This window comes from Carassius auratus, unplaced genomic scaffold (genome assembly GCF_003368295.1).
Source record: "Carassius auratus strain Wakin unplaced genomic scaffold, ASM336829v1 scaf_tig00027245, whole genome shotgun sequence".
Classification (NCBI taxonomy): domain Eukaryota; kingdom Metazoa; phylum Chordata; class Actinopteri; order Cypriniformes; family Cyprinidae; genus Carassius; species Carassius auratus.
The window spans coordinates 172,499-190,739 of record NW_020525577.1 but is presented as its reverse complement, the minus strand read 5'-3'; the positions used below and the strand labels follow the sequence as shown (position 1 = coordinate 190,739).

The following is an 18,241-nucleotide window of genomic DNA, read 5'->3' as shown; positions in this document are numbered from 1 at the left end:
GTATATATAAACGTTTTTAGAATGTTTATATTATATACTTTAATTACATTATTAAATAATAATTGTGTGAGTGTGTGTGTATATATATACATATATATATATATATATATATATATGCGCGTGTGTGGGTGTGATATAAACTGACATTCAGAAGTTGGTTGGAAAAGTTATTTGATGTTTTTGAAAAAAATCTTATGTTCACAAAGTCTGTATTTATTTGATTAGAAACAAGTATATTGTGAAAAATTTTCACCATATAAAAGAACCATTTTCTATCTGTATATTTTAAAATGTAATTCATTCCTGTGACAAAAAGCTGAATTTTCAGCATTACTCCAGTCTTCAGTGTCACATGATCCTGCAGAAATTATTCTAATATGATTTGATGCTCAAGAAACATTTCTCATTAGAATCAAGTCAAAAACAGTTGTGCTGCCTAGTATTTTGTGGAAATCATACTTTTTTCATTATTCTTCGATGAATGGAAAGTTCAAAAACGTACAAATTTGGGGCAGTCATTTTTGATTAATTGAATGTTTCCTTGTTAAATAAAAGTATACTTAAAAGAACACAATTTAACAGAACCTTTATTTTATTTTTTATAATAATGATTGATAATAATAATAGTAATAAAATGTGCTGACGTCAAACTTTCATCAATGTGTATTTGTAACCAATAAAATTTTAGACGTTCAAAAATATTTTAGACAAAGGGGTTAACAATACAGACAGTAAAACTTTATTGAGGTCATAACACACACACACACACACACACACACACAAATACTTATAAGCTTCTTCACCAGCTGAATCTTAATGATCAATTTCCACAGAAAAGATTGAATTAAAAAGCTATATATAAAATCCAGTGAAGATGCATGACTAAACAGAGTAGCTGAATTCAGCAGAGCATTAGGGTTTACTATCATTTATACCTATATGCTTCCTAAAATAATATCTGCAAACAAAGCAGAAATAGATTCATTTTTGCGGTTACAGAAATAGGTTTAGAGTTACTTAGAACTGAATTGTGATTTTAAATATAGCAGTTAAAAACCCATTGACATAAGTGTTCTCCTGAAATGAGATCATCCTCACAGTCATGCACAGGCTTGAAAAAAGTGCTCTCTAAAAGAGATACTCAGGCCTCCATGATCTCTTTCTGAGCGCTGTGAGAGTTCTCCAGCTGTGCCTCTGGCGTGGACAGATGTTCCAGTTCATATCGGCCGTTTTGGTCAGCCGGACGAACTTCTGTAGAGGTTTTCTTGTGCTCCAGGATCTGCTGAAGCTGATGGCTGGCATAATCAGGCTTGCTGGTGAGGGGACACTGTGGCACCTCGATGCCCAAGATATCTGCCACCATATAGGGTCTGAGCCAGCCGACCAACGGCGTGCTGCCAGGGGTGTAGTGGGTCTCCTTGTGGTAGAAAAGAAGCCCGTCCACCTAGAAGAGAGGAACACATTTTGAGTTCAGCTATACCAGGGCTAAAACCAGTAGTATGAGTGTTTCACAATGAATTTTAATTGTGCCTGTAAATAAAATTATCAAGCCCTGAATACCACTAAAATATCATACAGTCATGGCCAAAAATATCGGCACTCTTAGTAAATATGAACAAAGAAGGCTGTGAAAATGAATCTGCATTGTTAATTCTTCTGATATTTTAATTAAAAATTCACAAAAATGTATCCTTTCATTGGATAATAAGAATTTAAAATGGGGGAAATATCATTATGAAATAAAGGTTTTTCTCAAATACTCGTTAGATACAATTATTGGCACCTGTATAAATTCTTATGAGTAAAATATCTCTGAAGTATATTCCCATTCATATTCACAATTTTGAGCACTCCAGTGTGAATATAAACATGAAATTATCCAGCCAGGGTTCCTGTTTCACAGAAATATAAAGTGGAGGGAAAACAAAGCCCAAATTCTCTTAATCATCCATCAAAATAAGAAAAACCAAAGAATATATTTCTGATGTGCAGCAAAAGATAACTGAGCTTCATAAATAAGTCAAATGGCTCTAAGAAAAGAGCTAGAGCAGTGAAAATTCCCATTTCCACCATCAGGGCAATAATTAAGAATTTACAATCAACATAAAATGTTACGAAACTGCTTGGAAGAGGACGTGTGTCTATATCGTCCTAATGCATGGTGAGGAGGTCAGTTTGAGTGGCTAAAGACTCTCCAAGGATCACAGCTGGAGAATTGCAGAAAATAGTTGAGTTTCTGGTTCAGAAAACCTTTAAAAAAATTGTCAAACAGACCCTACATCAACACATGTTGTTTGGGAGGAAGACATGACTGGAACTTAAAATGGGACTGGCTTCTATGGTGAAATTTTAGATACATGGCATCTTTGATTATATCAAATACCAACAGATAAAATTCAAAAAGTGACTGACTCTGTTAGAAATCTTATAATGGGCCATGTTTAGATCTTCCGACGGTACAATAATCCAAACACAAACCTCAAAAACACAGAAATGGGTCACTGAGCTCAAAACCAAGCTTCTGCTACAGCCATTCCAGTCCTCTGACCTGAACCCTACAGAACATGAGAGGAGTGAACTGAAGAGGAGAAGCTGGGAATCTAAAGGGTCTGGAGTGATTCTGGATGAAGGAATGGTCTCTGATCTCTTGTCAGGTGTTCTGTAACCCCATCAGGCATTATAGGAGAACATTTAGAGCTGTTAAACTGTCAAATGAAGGTTTAAAAAGTATTGAATAAACGCCGGGGGCCGTTAATTGTGGCCAGTGTGTATTAGAGAAAAACCTTAATTTCATAATTATATTTTCGCCCATTTTAAATTCTTATTATGTGATGAAAGGATACATTTTTTTTTATTTTTTTAAATAAAAGATCAAAAGGATTAATAGTTTTCACAGCCTTCTTTGATCATATTTACCAGGGGTGCCGATACTTTTGGCCATGACTGTAAATAATTAGCTCAGTCAATGTTAATTTATAGACTTAGCATGTCAAATAATGGTGGTTCTTACTGTAAAGTTGTACTCATGTGCAAGAGCAGTCTGGATGGACTCTGTCAAACAGCTGATGCTGTTCAGACTCACAAACCGGAACTGCCGAGACAAAACAGAGCATGAACCAAGTGCTTCAGCTCAAAGTTCAGCCTTGTTCACACACACACACACACACACACACACACACACACACAGATGCAGTTACTGCTCACTTACAGGATTAATCCTGGATATTTCAGAAAGACCTTCGACCTCTTCCACTTTAGACTGCAACCAGTAGAAACGGAACTCTGTCTGTAAAAACAGGTTGCTTTTCATTGGGACTAGAATTTGAATACAGAACCATTTATGAAAATTCATTCCACATGCAAAGTTTTTAGCCAGAACTGCGGTCCTTTACATAGACTAACAATCAGAAGTTGTTTCTGTGATGCACAGCTGAAATCGTTCTAATATACTGGTTTGGTGTTCAAGAAACATTTATTATTAATACTAGTTTTGAAAAATTGTTGTGCTGCTTAATACGTTGCTGGAAACTGATACTTTTTCAGGATTCTTTGAGGATAAGAAAGTTCAAAAACATCTTTTGTAACATTATAAATGTATTTTTTGTTACTTTTAACCAATTGAATGTCTCCTTGCTGAATAAAAGTATTCACTTTCTTCAAAAAAAAAAACTAAAAAAACAAAAGATTGACCCAAATTGAACAGCAGCAGTCACATCTTAAAACCAAATTCAGGATTGTTTTGGTGCAACAAACATAAGTGCACTACAGAGAAATTAATTCTATAACATGGTGCGAAAGTGTAGAATATGTCACTTAAGTTTATATAGATATCATTAGAGGAAATGAGGACTCACTGAGCAGTCATACACAGGATGTCCCCTCCAGCACATGACATCCAGGATGTAGTATGTTCTGTCCACATCACTGTAGATGCAGTCCAGGATGGTGTAATCTATATAAAACATATGTGTCCCTCATTTTCCAGAATAGTTCAGAACTGCAGTACTCTGGCACACTCTAGTGTAGTCAATCTGTAGGATGCTGCAGACCTTTTCCTGCTGCAGAGTTGTGTCTGTTGCCACCAGGGATAAGAGAAGGGAATCGATTGACACAGTAGCCACTCTTGGTGTAAGATGACGTGGATCCCTGAAGATAAAATCATAAACATGAAAATTAAACAAAAAATGCGGAATCATTTACATATAAGTCTTGGGTTGTTAAGATGTTTTAAAGTTTTTGAAAGAAACTTTTCCTCACAAAGCGTGCATTCATTCGATCAAAAATACAGTAAAACTGTAATATGTTATTACAGTTTAAATAAATATTTTGTATTTGAACGTATTTTAAAAAGTAATTTATTCCTCCAGTCTGCAGCGTCACATGATCCTTCGGAAATCAATCTTATATGGTGATTTGCTGCTCTAGAAACATTTCTGATGATCAACACTGTTGAAATTAGTTGTGCTGCTTACTATTTTTGTGGAAAACTGTGCTACATTTATTTCAGGAATGTTTGATGAATAAAAAGTGAAAGAGAACTTGAAATAGACGTCTTTTAACATTATAAAAGATTTTGATGAGACTTTTGCTCAATTTAATGCATCCTTTCTGAATAAAAGTATCTTTTCTTTTTGTTAAATTTCTAAACCCAAACTTTTGAGCGTTAGAATATGTCTGGTCTCATGATATTTTATGACGGATGGAAAAAGATCCAAACCTTGGAGGCAACAACGAGGGAACGCTTCCCAACTGGACAAACCACCATCAGCCAATCAGAGCCCAGATCTGCAGGGACATCCACTAACCATTCTGACAGCATCAGCTAGAGAAAAGAAATGAAAGTGAAGTGGGAAAAAAAATCAGAAATCAGAAACACAAGAAATATAAAATAGATCAGAAATATAAAATACAACTTTTTTGTTTCCAGACTGCATTATAATGCATCACTTTTAATATAAAATATTTACATAAGTAAATACAAAGCACCAACCACCAGAACAGTTTTTCCCCACAGGCTACTCAGCCTGAACAATTAAAACTTTCATAACTATCACCGTGCATCATATCTGAAACATTTATACAAATAATCTGAAAATGTATATTTGTAAACTAAATAAACTGTATATTTCATGTAAACAACTATATCAGTCAATGTGTTTTTAAGCACCTGGTTAGCATAATGCTTCGGTAGCTTTTTCCTCTGCTCGATCTCCATCCCTTCTTCATCAGCGCTGTTCTCCAGCTGCCTCGGATTCTTCTTCTCTTCGTCTTCCTCATCCTCGCTGTCAGCTCCCGTCCAGTCTCCATCAGCCAGCCGACGGGCGTGATTCACGTAGTTTAGCCTCTTTCTGCCAACATAATGTATTCTATCAGTGGCAGTGCATCAAAATAACGTGCTGTAGGTGGTTGATAAGCAGCTGTTCTTGTGTTCTGGGGGTTGTATAGAGTTAACTCACTCTTTCTGCAGCTCCAGGAACCTCCTGCGGCGTTCACTCTGCTCCAGGATGCTGTATTTGCTCTTGTACTGGGCCAGGCGTGGATGGGGAGCAGAAGTGCTGTTTGGTTCTCTGGATACAGAGAAGCTGGAGGAGAGAGCCTGGGTCAGAGCCTCCATGATGGACCTGTGACAACACACAAAAGTGTTCACATCATCTTAAGACACCTAAATGCAATAAAAGGGTCTCTTATGTCTTTAAGGCCAATGAGGTGTTTCAAAAGCAACAGAAATCATTTAAAATCACACATGGAAAAACACAATCAAACACGTACAGATGAACCAACCGCAGGCAGAGAGTGACGGCAAACACGTGATCACGATCCCATCAGAGCTGCTCTTAAAACACTTTACCTGTGATTTAAAAGAGCAATAAAAACACAAACGGAATGGAAAAATCAAAACAGCGAAATGCGCAAACACCTACTTCTGCAGAGAAACGTTGGAACGCAATGGCGCGCTGACGTCATCAAGCCTTGCCACGGCCGACCAAAATTCATTAAAAAAAACATTTAATCGATCGTTCATCTCAAAATTATTTTACTGTGGTTAAAGGCCGTTCGATTTACTTATAATTCGGTTAAAATATACATAACTATAAAAATATGCTGTATCAATTCATCAGTTCTAAAGCAAAATAAAAGCATTGCGAAAAAGAAGAAATAGAGTTTGTAAGGAAGACTAGAAGTCCATGTGTTGTCTATAATTGCTCTAAATAATATTTCTCATATTTTTAACTGTTTATTTCTGTCGTTTCTCAGAAAGAAACGAATGGCGATATCATGTGGTATCTGTTACTTTTCTCATCGCTGATCAGGATAGACCCATAATATAAATACCTAGACGCCTCATTGGCCGCTTTTGAGTAGTGATGGGAAGTTCGGATCATTTAACCGACTCGGACTTTTGAGTCTCGTTCAGCAAAATGAACGAATCTTTTTTCGAGTCATTTCGTTCATTTCGTTCATTTTAGCAAAATGTTATTAAAATATTAAGTGCTACCCCCAACACATATATTACTTACGCAAACGTTGATCACACTACAAACAATACAAAACTAAAATGCTATAAGATACAGAAAAAAATATTCGTTCTTTACCTGGGTCTTCAGTCTGTGATTAGCTCATCGCACCTCTTATCTGACAAGAAAGGTGTGTTCGACATCGACTGCGGCTGGATGCAACCGATCGGCGAGAGTAGCCGCGTGCAGGTGGGGAGGAGCTGCAAACGGAGATATGAAGCCGGACACGTTGTGGCTCCCGTAGTTTGCTGCAATTACGTCAGTCATGGCAGATCAGGTGGCGATTGCTTACTTGATCGCGTTTAAATGTGTGTATAAGTGGTGTTTTGGAAAAAGAAAAAAAAAGAAAAAGAAAAAAAAAAGTGGTGTTTTGGAAGGGTGCCTTCCAAAACAAGATACCATATTGGATATATACTTTATCAGTATGACATGGGTGTTTCTGCTTATTCAAAATGATAAAAGTAACCTATAAAAAAATTCCCTGGTGGGTATGTGTTTTTTAAGAAGGTTTCAGCAACAAGATTTACAGTGCCCTCCTGCTGATCTTTTTAACATTTTAAACATAACACCACTGATTTTCATATACAGAAAAGCACAATTCTGTTGGATTTATATTGTGATTTAGACCAACTATTTGAAAGTGAACAGAATGTTGTCAAGTTGTTAAGTTGAAGTTACAGCAAGTTGTTAGCAGTTTGCTAACCACATGCAGGTGAAGTATAAACACAGCAAAATAAACTAGAGAATATGAAGAAACCAAACAAATGGAGGAACATAATGTATTATGTATCATTTGTATAGGAGCATACATTTATGACCACATTAGATTGTATGCTTTTTAGATTAACATTTTAGTTCTTAAAAATGCTCATTTGAATAGGTTATGCTGCTGAATACTGTAAAAGGTCTGTATAAAAAAGAAAGTCATGCAAAATAAACATACACAAACTTTATATTAACAATAAAGTAAATACAGTAAAACAATATTTAATAAATATGATTTATAAGATGAAGACGACTTAAAAACGTATTGAACTGTTTTAAAAGTCCATGTGAGAATTTCTGAAACTGAAGCCGACTCGCAATAAACTTGAAACGCACGTCATCGGTGTCATCAGTGAATCCAGCCAATCGTGGATCAGTTGTGTCGTCATCAGAACCTGTGCAGCCGCTCTTCAGAAGCTGCGCTGGCTGAGTTCTCCGGTGTTCTGTCGATTTGTCCTACGCTGTCAGATTTTCCTACCTCCCACCAAAACAGTGGGTAGTATAATTCCACAACGAAAATTCTACTGTAAAGTTATGGTTTATTAACGTCTACACCTACCACAACCCTAATCATACCATTACAGTACTGCAAATACAGTAATTATGTGTTATATTCGCGGTTGTAGCTAAAAGGGATACAGTTACAGGAAACCAACAATAAATATTATTAATATTATTAATTATTAATATTATTATTATTATTAATAATAATTATTAATATTATAAATTTTATTAAAGTCTACACCTACCCCAGCCCTAAACCTACCCTTACAGTAATGCATTAAATATCGTTGTTTAGCATGAGAGAAAGGACGCGATATTGATGTGCGCGTGCGCAGTAAACCCGCGTAGGAAAATCTGACAGGGTAGGATAAAATGTCAGGACACCGGCTACTCTCGAATCGCTCTCGTGGTACTTTGACGGCACACGTCACAGTCACGTGGCGTCAGCGCTGTATCAAGTCGGACAAAATTTCTAATTTCTAACCGGCATGCACGGCAAGTCAGCCGACGATCGGTTTGCGCAAAACTGCATGAAGTCGAACAAGCCTTTTGTTACTGTTTGTTGAGGATCTGTGATTTGTTATTATTTTATAAATAAATAAAACCCTGTTATAAATAAAATTTGGATTAATTTGTCTTCTTGACTGTCTATCGGTAAATAAACACTAGGCTATATAATAATATAATATTCCAAGCTTACAATAAAAAGTATTTATAGACTAGTTTGTTCATTTTTACTCCAATTTTGAGTTTGCTGGTATAATAATTGCTTTTCCTAGGCAGACTTGACATATTGGTGTAATATATGTATAAGGAGATTGCTCAAAAAAGGACATAATGTCATACATTTAAAGCAAATAACATTTTGAATTTGAATTATTAATGTTAGTTTAAAAAATTAAGGTTATGATAACTTCAGCTTCAACAGTTTTAACCCAGCTCAGAGTGAGGAGTTTCAGATCCTGGTGCGCTGCCAGTGCAGGGGCCATGTTTTGGGAATACTTTGACGAGAGGTTAAGTTTGAGGCCTTCTGCTACCTCTTCTAAGACCTCAGATGCTATGATGGAGATGCGGGCCAACCTTGCAGAGCCACTCTTACCCCGCACATAAGACCCTCTGGCTTGGTGGAGGAGATGTTCACCAGTATACAAAAGCCTTTCTGAAGTCACAAAGACAAGACTTTGCATTGTGGCCACATCCGTTCCATCTGAAATTTATTTTTTCTAAAACTGGGCAGATTATCTCAGATAGAAGAACTCACAGACTCAGCCCATCCAAGGTCAGGGAGCTTGTTTTTTTTGATATAATGCAAACATGCCATAAAGCAGGTCCTAAAAATATAGCCACAGTGTGTTATTTATTTTAAACCTTATTTATTTTTATTTATTTAGAAAAAGACTAGCTTGTTGTGCAATATTTTTGTTGTTGTGATTTTAAAGGTAATTTGTTATTGTTATAAGGCTCCGTAGCTTTAGTATCTCTTAATTTTCATTTATTTTTAATTCAAATGGTTTAAAATTATTTTGGGAACAGTTATCCTCTTTGATATAAAGTTTTTATTTTGGCACAAAAGTGTTATTTATTTTGAAACACATTCATTTAAAATTATTATGTAAAAAAAAGCAAAGCTTGTTGTGCAATATTTAGTTTTTCTTTTTTTTATATTGTACTTTTAAAGTTCATTTGTTAAGGTTATTAGACCCTGTGGCTTTATTATCTTTTAATTTTCATTTAATTTTTAATTATTTACATTTTTATTATTTTTATTTATTTTGGAATAGTTGTCCTCTTTGTTACAGCTTTTCTGGCACAAAAATAAACAATAAACAACAATTCAAAAGTATGTACAGTGTTTTTAATGTTTATAAAGTGTCATATGTTACAAAAGTATGGTTTACACAGACAATCTGATTTAATAACTGCACAACTAAACAAAAACAAACAAACAAACAGACATTTTAAGCATAACCAACTCTTTATTTCCACATTCAGTGTTATGGAAAAGTACCACCATGACAGAAATTAAAAGCAACAATTTGAAACCAGAAATGCATCACGTTACTGTAAGAGTAAATAATACTACTAATAAATGAGTACTACGCACCCATTTTGTAAGGAAAGTTGTAAATTAACTAATTACTCTAGCCAATGTTGTCACATCACGGGACAAAAGAACGAAAAACCCGAAGAACCTGCATTCTCTGCATTCTTTTACTGTCTATGGTTTTAGCGTATGGGTCTGTCACGTGATTAAGGAATGACTCGACCCGAAGACTCATGAGATGAACTAATCAATTCTCTTTCCGGCTCATATTGCATTGGGTAAGCGTATTGGGCTGTCACGTGATTAAGGAACGAGTCAAAAACATCTCGGTTACGTATGTAACCTTGGTTCCCTGAATAGGGAACGAGATGCTGCGGTGACGTCACCACATATGGGAACACCTCCGGTGTGACGAATGTCTGAAGCCCAATACCATCCCGCCAATCCTATTGGCCAAATGGCGCATAGCACCACTCTACGCATGCGCACGCATGATATACCTGGGTGCAGCGCGCCATTTCGCTCAGATTTCATGACTGAAGATGAAGAAGTTATCAAGGTACGGAACGGCCAGAACCGCAGCATCTCGTTCCCTATTCAGGGAACCAAGGTTACATACGTAACCGAGATGTTCCCTATCATAGGTCACTTCGATGCTGCGGTGACGTCACCACATATGGGAACGATATACCAAAACGCCTGACGTACCTGATAACTGAGATCCGAGGAAGCATCTGCTCAAGCGGAGAGAACCCGGGAGCCAGGGGCCATCCTCACATCCAGACTGTAGGACTTGATAAAGGTGCTCGGTGAGGACCATCCTGCCGCAGCACAGATATCATCCATAGAAGAACCACTGAGAAAAGCTTGAGAAGAAGCTACAGCTCGAGTGGAATGAGCCTTAATCCCTAAGGGCGAAGCGAGTCCGCGCGCCTCATAGGCCAAAGAAATTGCCTCCACCAGCCAATGGGACATGCGCTGCTTTGTAACCGCATGGCCCTTGCTTTTATGTCCAAAGCAGACAAACAGCTGGTCAGATTCACGCCAAGGGGCTGTACGATCCACATAAGTCTTTAAAGCTCTCACAGGGCAAAGACTTAGATCTCCTGACCCAGCCTCAGCAGGTGAAAAAGCTTCCAGAACCACTTGCTGAAAGCGAAAGGGGTTAGATGCGACTTTAGGAACATAGTTAGGCCTGGGCCGCAGCAGCACCTTCACAGGGCCCGGTGCAAATTCCATGCACGAGGGTGAAACAGAAAGAGCCTGTAAATCCCCAACTCTCTTGAGGGAGGATAAAGCTATGAGAAGAAGTGTCTTCAGTGTCAGGAATTTATCCGATACGGTTTCCAAGGGCTCAAACGGATGCCCTGATAAACCTAACAACACAATGGATAAATCCCATGAAGGAACTCGCACAGGGCGGAAAGGCCTCAGCCGTCGCGCACCCTGTATGAAACGAGAAACTAATGGATGACGCCCCACAGAGGCACCGCCTATGTATTCGTGGTAAGCTGAAATGGCTGCCACGTAAACCTTTAAAGTGGCTGGTGTAACGCCATCCGAAAAACGCTCCTGGAGGAACTCCAGCACTGAAGCCACTGGGCAGTAAACTGGATCCACATTATGATTGCCACACCAGGCTGTAAACAGTCTCCACTTGAAAGCATATAAGCGTCTCGTAGAAGCTGCTCTAGAATTCAATATAGTCTCAGTGGTTTCAACAGAAAGACCGGGACATACTAATGCACTCCGCTCAGTGGCCACGCCCACAGTTTCCACAGATCTGGCCTCGGGTGCCAAATCAGCCCCTGTGCTTGTGATAATAAATCCTGTCTGAGGGGAATCTCCCACGGAGAGCCCGCTAGCAGACTGATCAGATCCGCAAACCACGGCTGCGTGTGCCATCGCGGGGCCACCAGCAGCAGCTGTTCCACTCTGTCCCGCCGTATTCTGCATAATACCGCTGGGATCAAACGAATCGGAGGAAAAGCATACAGACTGGTCCTGGGCCAGCTGTGAGCTAACGCATCCACGCCCAGGGGCGATGGAGAGCGTAGGGAGAACCATAGCGGGCAATGCGTAGTCATGCTCGACGCGAATAAATCCACTTTCGCTTTGCCGAACATCCGCCATAAAAGATCCACCGTATGGGGGTGTAATCGCCATTCTCCCTGTTCCAGAGCCTGTCTGGATAGCAAGTCCGCTCCGAAATTCAATCGTCCGGGGACATGAATGGCCCGGATCGATAGAAACTTGTTCCGAGACCACAGAAGAACACGCCTCGCCAGCCTGCACAGGGGGCGGGAGTGCAATCCTCCTTGATGGTTCAGATAAGACACAACCGCTGTGTTGTCTGATCTGAGCAGCACATGACGGCCGATCAGCAGATCCGTGAAATACTGGAGAGCCAGAAAAACTGCCAGTAATTCCAGTCTGTTTATGTGCCAGCCGCGCTGAGCCGCTGTCCATACTCCGTGGGCTGGTCGCCCTCGACACACAGCTCCCCAACCAGTCAAAGACGCGTCCGTCGTGACAGTCTCTCGGAAAGCATACATTCCCAGTCGAACTCCTGACAGGAGAAATTCGGTTGACATCCAAATTTTTAGCGACATCACGCACCGCCGTGTCACCGAAATCGTGCGATGCGGGAGACAACGGGGTGAAATATTCCGCCTTTTTGTCCACCACTGAAAGGGGCGCATTTGAAGCAATCCCAGACGAATCACGGGGGATGCTGCTGCCATTAGACCCAAGAGCCTGAGGCACAATCTCACGGTCACCGTGCGACCCGCTTTGAAGTGCTGCACGCATGACGCAATCGACTGAGCGCGCGGGAGAGAAAGCTTCGCTGTCATCGCGCGAGAGTCCAGATCTATTCCCAGAAAAGTTATCCGTTGAGAGGGAGTTAAAACACTCTTCTTGAAATTTGTTCGTAAGCCCAGGCTGTTCAAATGATTCAGCACAAGATCTCGGTGAGAGTGTGCTTGAGTCCGCGATTGCGCTAGCACCAGCCAATCGTCCAAATAATTCAACACACGAACGCCCTGGAGCCGCAACGGGGCCAGAGCTGCGTCCATGCATTTTGAGAAAGTACGGGGCGCTAAAGCCAAGCCAAAGGGAAGAACGCGGTACTGATACGCTTTGCCCTCTAAAGCGAATCTGAGGAACTTCCTGTGTCTCTTGACGATCTGAATATGGAAATACGCATCCTTCAGATCGATCGTAACAAACCAATCGTTTGGTTGGATCTGAGACAGAATAGATTTCACCGTCAACATCTTGAATTTGCTCGGTCTGAGTGCAAGATTCAGACGGCGTAAATCCAGAATGGGCCGTAATCCGCCGTCTTTTTTCGGTACCACGAAATAACGGCTGTAAAAACCTGTCTCCATCTGAGAGGGGTGTATTTCTTCTATAGCCCCTTTGCTCAGCAGAGCTGACATTTCCTGTCGCAGCACCGCCATTTCCGTAGACTTCACCGTAGTGGAGAGAATTCCGCGGAAAGGAGGCGGGCCTTTCCGAAACTGAATGGTGTATCCGTGACAAACCGTGCGTAACACCCATTGAGAAATGCCGGGCAAGCGTTCCCACGCGGCCCGAAACAATATCAGCGGTTTCAAAGCTTCCGCTCCCTGCAACGCTGTCATACGCGTTAAAACGACCGGACACGAAAAGCCCGTGGTGTTCGTGCACCGGGGAAGCGTATGCGCCAGAATCGTTGCGTTCCGTTGAGTATAATCCTGAAACGTGTCCACGGCAGGAATTAGGCCAACAGATGGAACATCGGGCTCTGCCGCTAGCGAAAAAGCGGCGGCTGCGCGAGCCGTCATAAACGGGCCGTTTGTGTATGGTCCTTGAGTCGGCCCTCGCACTCCGAAAGCAGGATTGCGCAGAGTGTCTGAGGGAGCGTCTGTCATTACAGCTCGATCCAATGTTGCTCGAGGCGCTGTTAGCGGCGAGACAATCAATGTTTGAGCATGGGGACTGCAATGAGAGTGTAGGATGCGCGAAAGCGGTCCGACAGCGCTCTCTAGCGGAGGGCACAGTCCCTGGCAAGCAGCAAAAAGATCAGGAGCTGCTATTCGGTACCCGAGAACGAGAGGCTTTAGCCGTCGAGGTCAGGTTCAAACGTTTACGTTGACGCTGGTGCGCCGGAGGAAAAACCCTAGGGCCCCAATCCTTACGAGGAGGCGCCATAGGTGTGGGTTCCTCTCGAGAGGCTGCTCGCTGGCGGTGAGAGGAGGTTGAGCGAGAACGCGCGGGCGCTTGCCGGCGTTCAACCTCCCTGGGTCTGCGGGGAATCAGCTGGCGGAAAGCGGCTGATTGCTGTTTCGCTGCCCTGAACTTCTCCACTACTGACGTGACAGCCTCACCGAACAATCCATCCCTGGAGACAGGGGCATCCATAAGGAAAGATTTATCCTTCTCCTTAATATCGGTGAGATTAAGCCAGAGGTGGCGCTCAACCGAAATCAAACCGGCCATAGTACGGCCCACTGCACGAGCGGTATGTTTGGTAGCACGTAGCGCCAAATCCGTCGCTCTGCGAAGTTCTTTCACCGCCTCCGGTGTGATGCCCTCACCTTCATCCAATTCCTTCAATAACTCCGCTTGGTAGGCCTGAAGGACCGCCATAGAGTGGAGTGAAGCAGCCGCTTGACCAGCCGCCATGTAGGATTTACCCACCAAACTAGACGTGACTCGACACGCCTTCGAAGGAAGAAGGGGGCGAGACTTCCATGCCGCGGCCGAATTAGGCGCAAGGTGTTCGGCGAGAGTCTCTTCCACCGGGGGCATCATAGTGTAGCCATGGTTCGCCATATCAGAAACGGTGGCGAAATCCGCGGCCGCAGCATTAGTGATCCGCGCCGAAAACGGCTGTTTCCAAGACCTCGAAACCTCCTGGTGGAGATCCGGGAAAAAAGGTAAAGGCCTCCTGGGCTGTGCAGGTGTCCGACTAGTTAGAAAACGGTCGTCCAGCTTAGAAGAAGGTTGGGCCTCGGCCGCGTCAACCTCCCAGTCTAGCCCCAATTTACCCACCGCACGAGAAACCACATCCAACAGCTCACTGTAGGAGGGGGAACACGCCTCTCCTGTCCGCTAGGAGGAAGAGGGCTAGTGTCGGTCGCGAAGTCCTCAGACCCCGAGGCCGCGGTGGATAAAACATCGTCGTCATAACGTCCACAACCGAAGGAAATGGCGGCGCATGCCTCCGGTGTGGGAAGCAAATCCTCATTAGAGAAGACGACAGGCTCAGTATAAGCTTTATTCTGCAGCAGGGTAGGGGAGAGCGAGCGATGTGGAGAATATTCCAGCGCTGCGCTGTCCACGAAGTCCATGTCGCACGTGTCACCCCAGGCCCTCGCCTCGTGCGGTGCCTCGGCAGTCGCAGAGGTGACCTGACGGGGGTTAGACTCGAGGGCGACATTAGAGAATACTTCCACCCTAGAGCGCAGTACTCTGAGCCGCAGGCCATCACAATGGGGACAGGAAGAAAGGCCGCTAAGCGCTGCCTGTGCGTGATGTAAACCAAGACATACTACGCACCTGTCATGAGAGTCCCCCGCCGTGATGTACCTGGTACATGGCTCCTTGCATTTGCGAAAACTCATCGCGTCCGCGAAGAGGAGTTAACACTGCTCGAAGAGATCGCTGGAGAACGCGAGATGATAGGGCACAGATGATTCGCTATTCCTGAAGGAATGAAATCTGAGCGAAATGGCGCGCTGCACCCAGGTATATCATGCGTGCGCATGCGTAGAGTGGTGCTATGCGCCATTTGGCCAATAGGATTGGCGGGATGGTATTGGGCTTCAGACATTCGTCACACCGGAGGTGTTCCCATATGTGGTGACGTCACCGCAGCATCGAAGTGACCTATGATAGGGAACCCGACAGACCCGAACTATGAACTAATCAATTCTCTTTCCGGCTCAGACTGCATTGGGTAAGCGTATGGGGCTGTCACGTGATTAAGGAACGAGTCAAAAACCCGACAGACCCGAACTATGAACTAATCAATTCTCTTTCCGGCTCAAGACTGCATTGACTGACAGGTGAATTACTACTACTAGAACAGAACCCATAGAATAATGCGCATGCGCGACTGAACGAATCACTCCCCGAGACGACTCGTTCTTCCCGAGTCACATTAAAGATTCGTTCAAAATGAACGAATCGTTCAAGAACGACACATCACTACTGTTAGTTCTTCTACAATCCTACCTGCCAATTCTGCTGTGTTGGGCTCATGACTGGAGCTTGGTAACGTTACTGGGCCTTGCTCTTAGCATAAAACGGGACTAGATGCGGCTGATGCTGAAGAGCTACGAGAAAAAGTTTGATACATGAGCGGTGGTTTGCAAACAACGTTGTTTTGCAATGTCGCTAGCATCTTGAACTGCTCCTAACTACCTTAACGTTAGCTTACTTACCGGCCTCGTCGTCTCCATTTGTTTAGTTTTTTTGAGGAAGAATGTGCTCAGAACAATTGTCCGCGTCAGTTTCCAAAGCTTTCTTCTCATTTATATTCTCATTTTTATCTCACTTTTTTTTATATTTTGAGCAACTTGCAAGGTGACGTGTTGGGGGCGGGGCCAGGGAGTCAACAGATACTCACGTCATCATTATCTTGCAGGCTGCACTCTGCGAGAAAATATTAAATAAAAACTGGTGGGACGGTGGTAAAATAATAAATAAAAAGAGTGGGGCTGCGGTAAAATAATAATAATTATTATTATTATATATATATATAATATATATATTTTTTCAACCCAGTGCCATGACAACAACGGCCCTCGGAGCCAAAAAAACATACCGGCCCACCGGGAACAAACATCCCGTTTTGACGCGTGATTTAATGTCTCCGCAACTTTTCCACGCAAACCTGGAAGGCACAAAACATTTGATTCAGATCGGGACTCCGAATCGCTTTCCGCGAATCATTTGATCGGGGCTTCGGAGTTTGCAAAACATTTGATTCAGATCGGGACTCCGAAGCGCGTTTCGCGAATCATTTGATCGGGGCTTCAGAGTTTGCAAAACATTTGATTCAGATCGGGACTCCGAAGCGCGTTTCGGGAATCATTTGATCGGGGCTTCTGAGTTTGCAAAACATTTGATTCAGATCGGGACTCCGAGGCGCGTTTCGGGAATCATTTGATCGGGGCTTCACAAAACATTTGATTCAGATCGGGACTCCGAAGCGCGTTTCGGGAATCATTTGATCGGGGCTTCTGAGTTTGCAAAACATTTGATTCAGATCGGGACTCCGAGGCGCGTTTCGGGAATCATTTGATCGGGGCTTCACAAAACATTTGATTCAGATCGCGACTCCGAAGCGCGTTTCGCGAATCATTTGATCGGGGCTTCAGAGCGGATTTGCAAAGCATTTGATTCTATCATGTACTTGTCTAGATCAACTTTTAATAAAGAGAAAAGAAGTTTAGAGACAGATTTTTGTTAATAGCCTGTTAGTAATCCCACAGTCCATAGCATCAGTAACTGTATAATTTAGTAAGGGAAAATTAAGACAAAATAGGATGTTTCAAATTTATTTATTTTTTTGTAGCAATGGTCATCTTAACCGCTATGCAGTGTTAAATTCTGTAAATTCTAATACTGCATCATAAAAGTGTTTATTTGAGTTGAATATTTCGATATTCATGTAAGGAAACGAAGCCATAATTTGATAAGTTTACATTTATTCATTTTGCAGACGCTTTTATCCAAAGCGACTTACAAATGAGGATAAAAAACAACACAACAAAAAGAGCATCAAAAAGTTTATAAGCGAGAATAAACAAGATGCATGCAAAATGAAGGCAGATATTGTCTGATATGTTAAGAAATAATATAAAATAAAAATGCTAAATAATTTTGCCAAAATATTTGACTCAAAAAGTCCAGATGATTCGAGCTGTCCGTGACTGTGAGTGTAACAGCAGCAGCAGAGATTATTAACCGTAAATGAAAATATTTAAAACTCTGATTCATCGATTTAAAAAAATAAATAAATATGTAGCAAAACATTACATTCAGATGACATGTAGAACTCTCTGTGATTATCAGTGTCAGACTGTGTGTGTTGTTTTGTCCGGGGCTCGTGGGACAGGCGTACTACTCTGGCTGTGACATCATCATCCTGGGGAGGGACTTTGAGAGGATTCAGATCATCCCAGGAGCCAAACACGGGAACATCCAGGTGGACACACACACACATACTTCTGGCGTCCAAACAACATCAAGTTCTTTATAAACTGTTACAGCACTTACTCAGAGTGACACATAGCATAGCTTTTAGCCTCATCGTTGCAGTTTGAGGTTTAAGAATTATTATTATATTTTTAGCCTTTATGTTTATGTCAGTTTTAATAATTTTAGCATTAAAATTTTTTTTGTAAAAAGTTACTAC

The 18,241-nt window shown here is 41.8% G+C and overlaps 1 protein-coding gene across 3 annotated transcripts; it reads right to left on the bottom strand.

Annotated features, from left to right (window-relative positions):
* Positions 1-730: 730 nt before the first annotated feature.
* Positions 731-5,940, bottom strand: LOC113079168 (snurportin-1-like). Of its 3 annotated transcripts, XM_026251372.1 has the most exons (10): positions 5,922-5,940; positions 5,770-5,848; positions 5,457-5,621; positions 5,168-5,348; positions 4,718-4,822; positions 4,050-4,146; positions 3,855-3,952; positions 3,209-3,286; positions 3,011-3,091; positions 731-1,444 (listed from the first exon to the last, which is right to left on the bottom strand). In XM_026251372.1, the coding sequence occupies exons 3-10, from the start codon at positions 5,612-5,614 to the stop codon at positions 1,142-1,144; spliced, it is 1,101 nt and encodes a 366-aa protein (XP_026107157.1). In that variant the 5' UTR covers positions 5,615-5,621; positions 5,770-5,848; positions 5,922-5,940; the 3' UTR covers positions 731-1,141. The 3 variants fall into 3 exon arrangements, with proteins under 3 accessions (XP_026107157.1, XP_026107160.1, XP_026107158.1); XM_026251375.1 differs by lacking the exon at positions 5,770-5,848 and having other exon boundaries at positions 5,922-5,929; XM_026251373.1 differs by lacking the exon at positions 5,770-5,848 and having other exon boundaries at positions 5,849-5,925.
* Between the last annotated feature and the right edge of the window lie 12,301 nt (positions 5,941-18,241).

Coding starts and splice junctions, on each gene's coding strand:
- LOC113079168 (XM_026251372.1), bottom strand. CDS start 5,614: ATGGAGGCTCTGACCCAGGCTCTCTCCTCCAGCTTCTCTGTATCCAGA. Junction 3,953..4,049: donor CAACTCTGCAGCAGGAAAAG/GTCTGCAGCATC, acceptor TGTTTTATATAG/ATTACACCATCCTGGACTGC. Junction 3,092..3,208: donor AAATATCCAGGATTAATCCT/GTAAGTGAGCAG, acceptor TTGTCTCGGCAG/TTCCGGTTTGTGAGTCTGAA.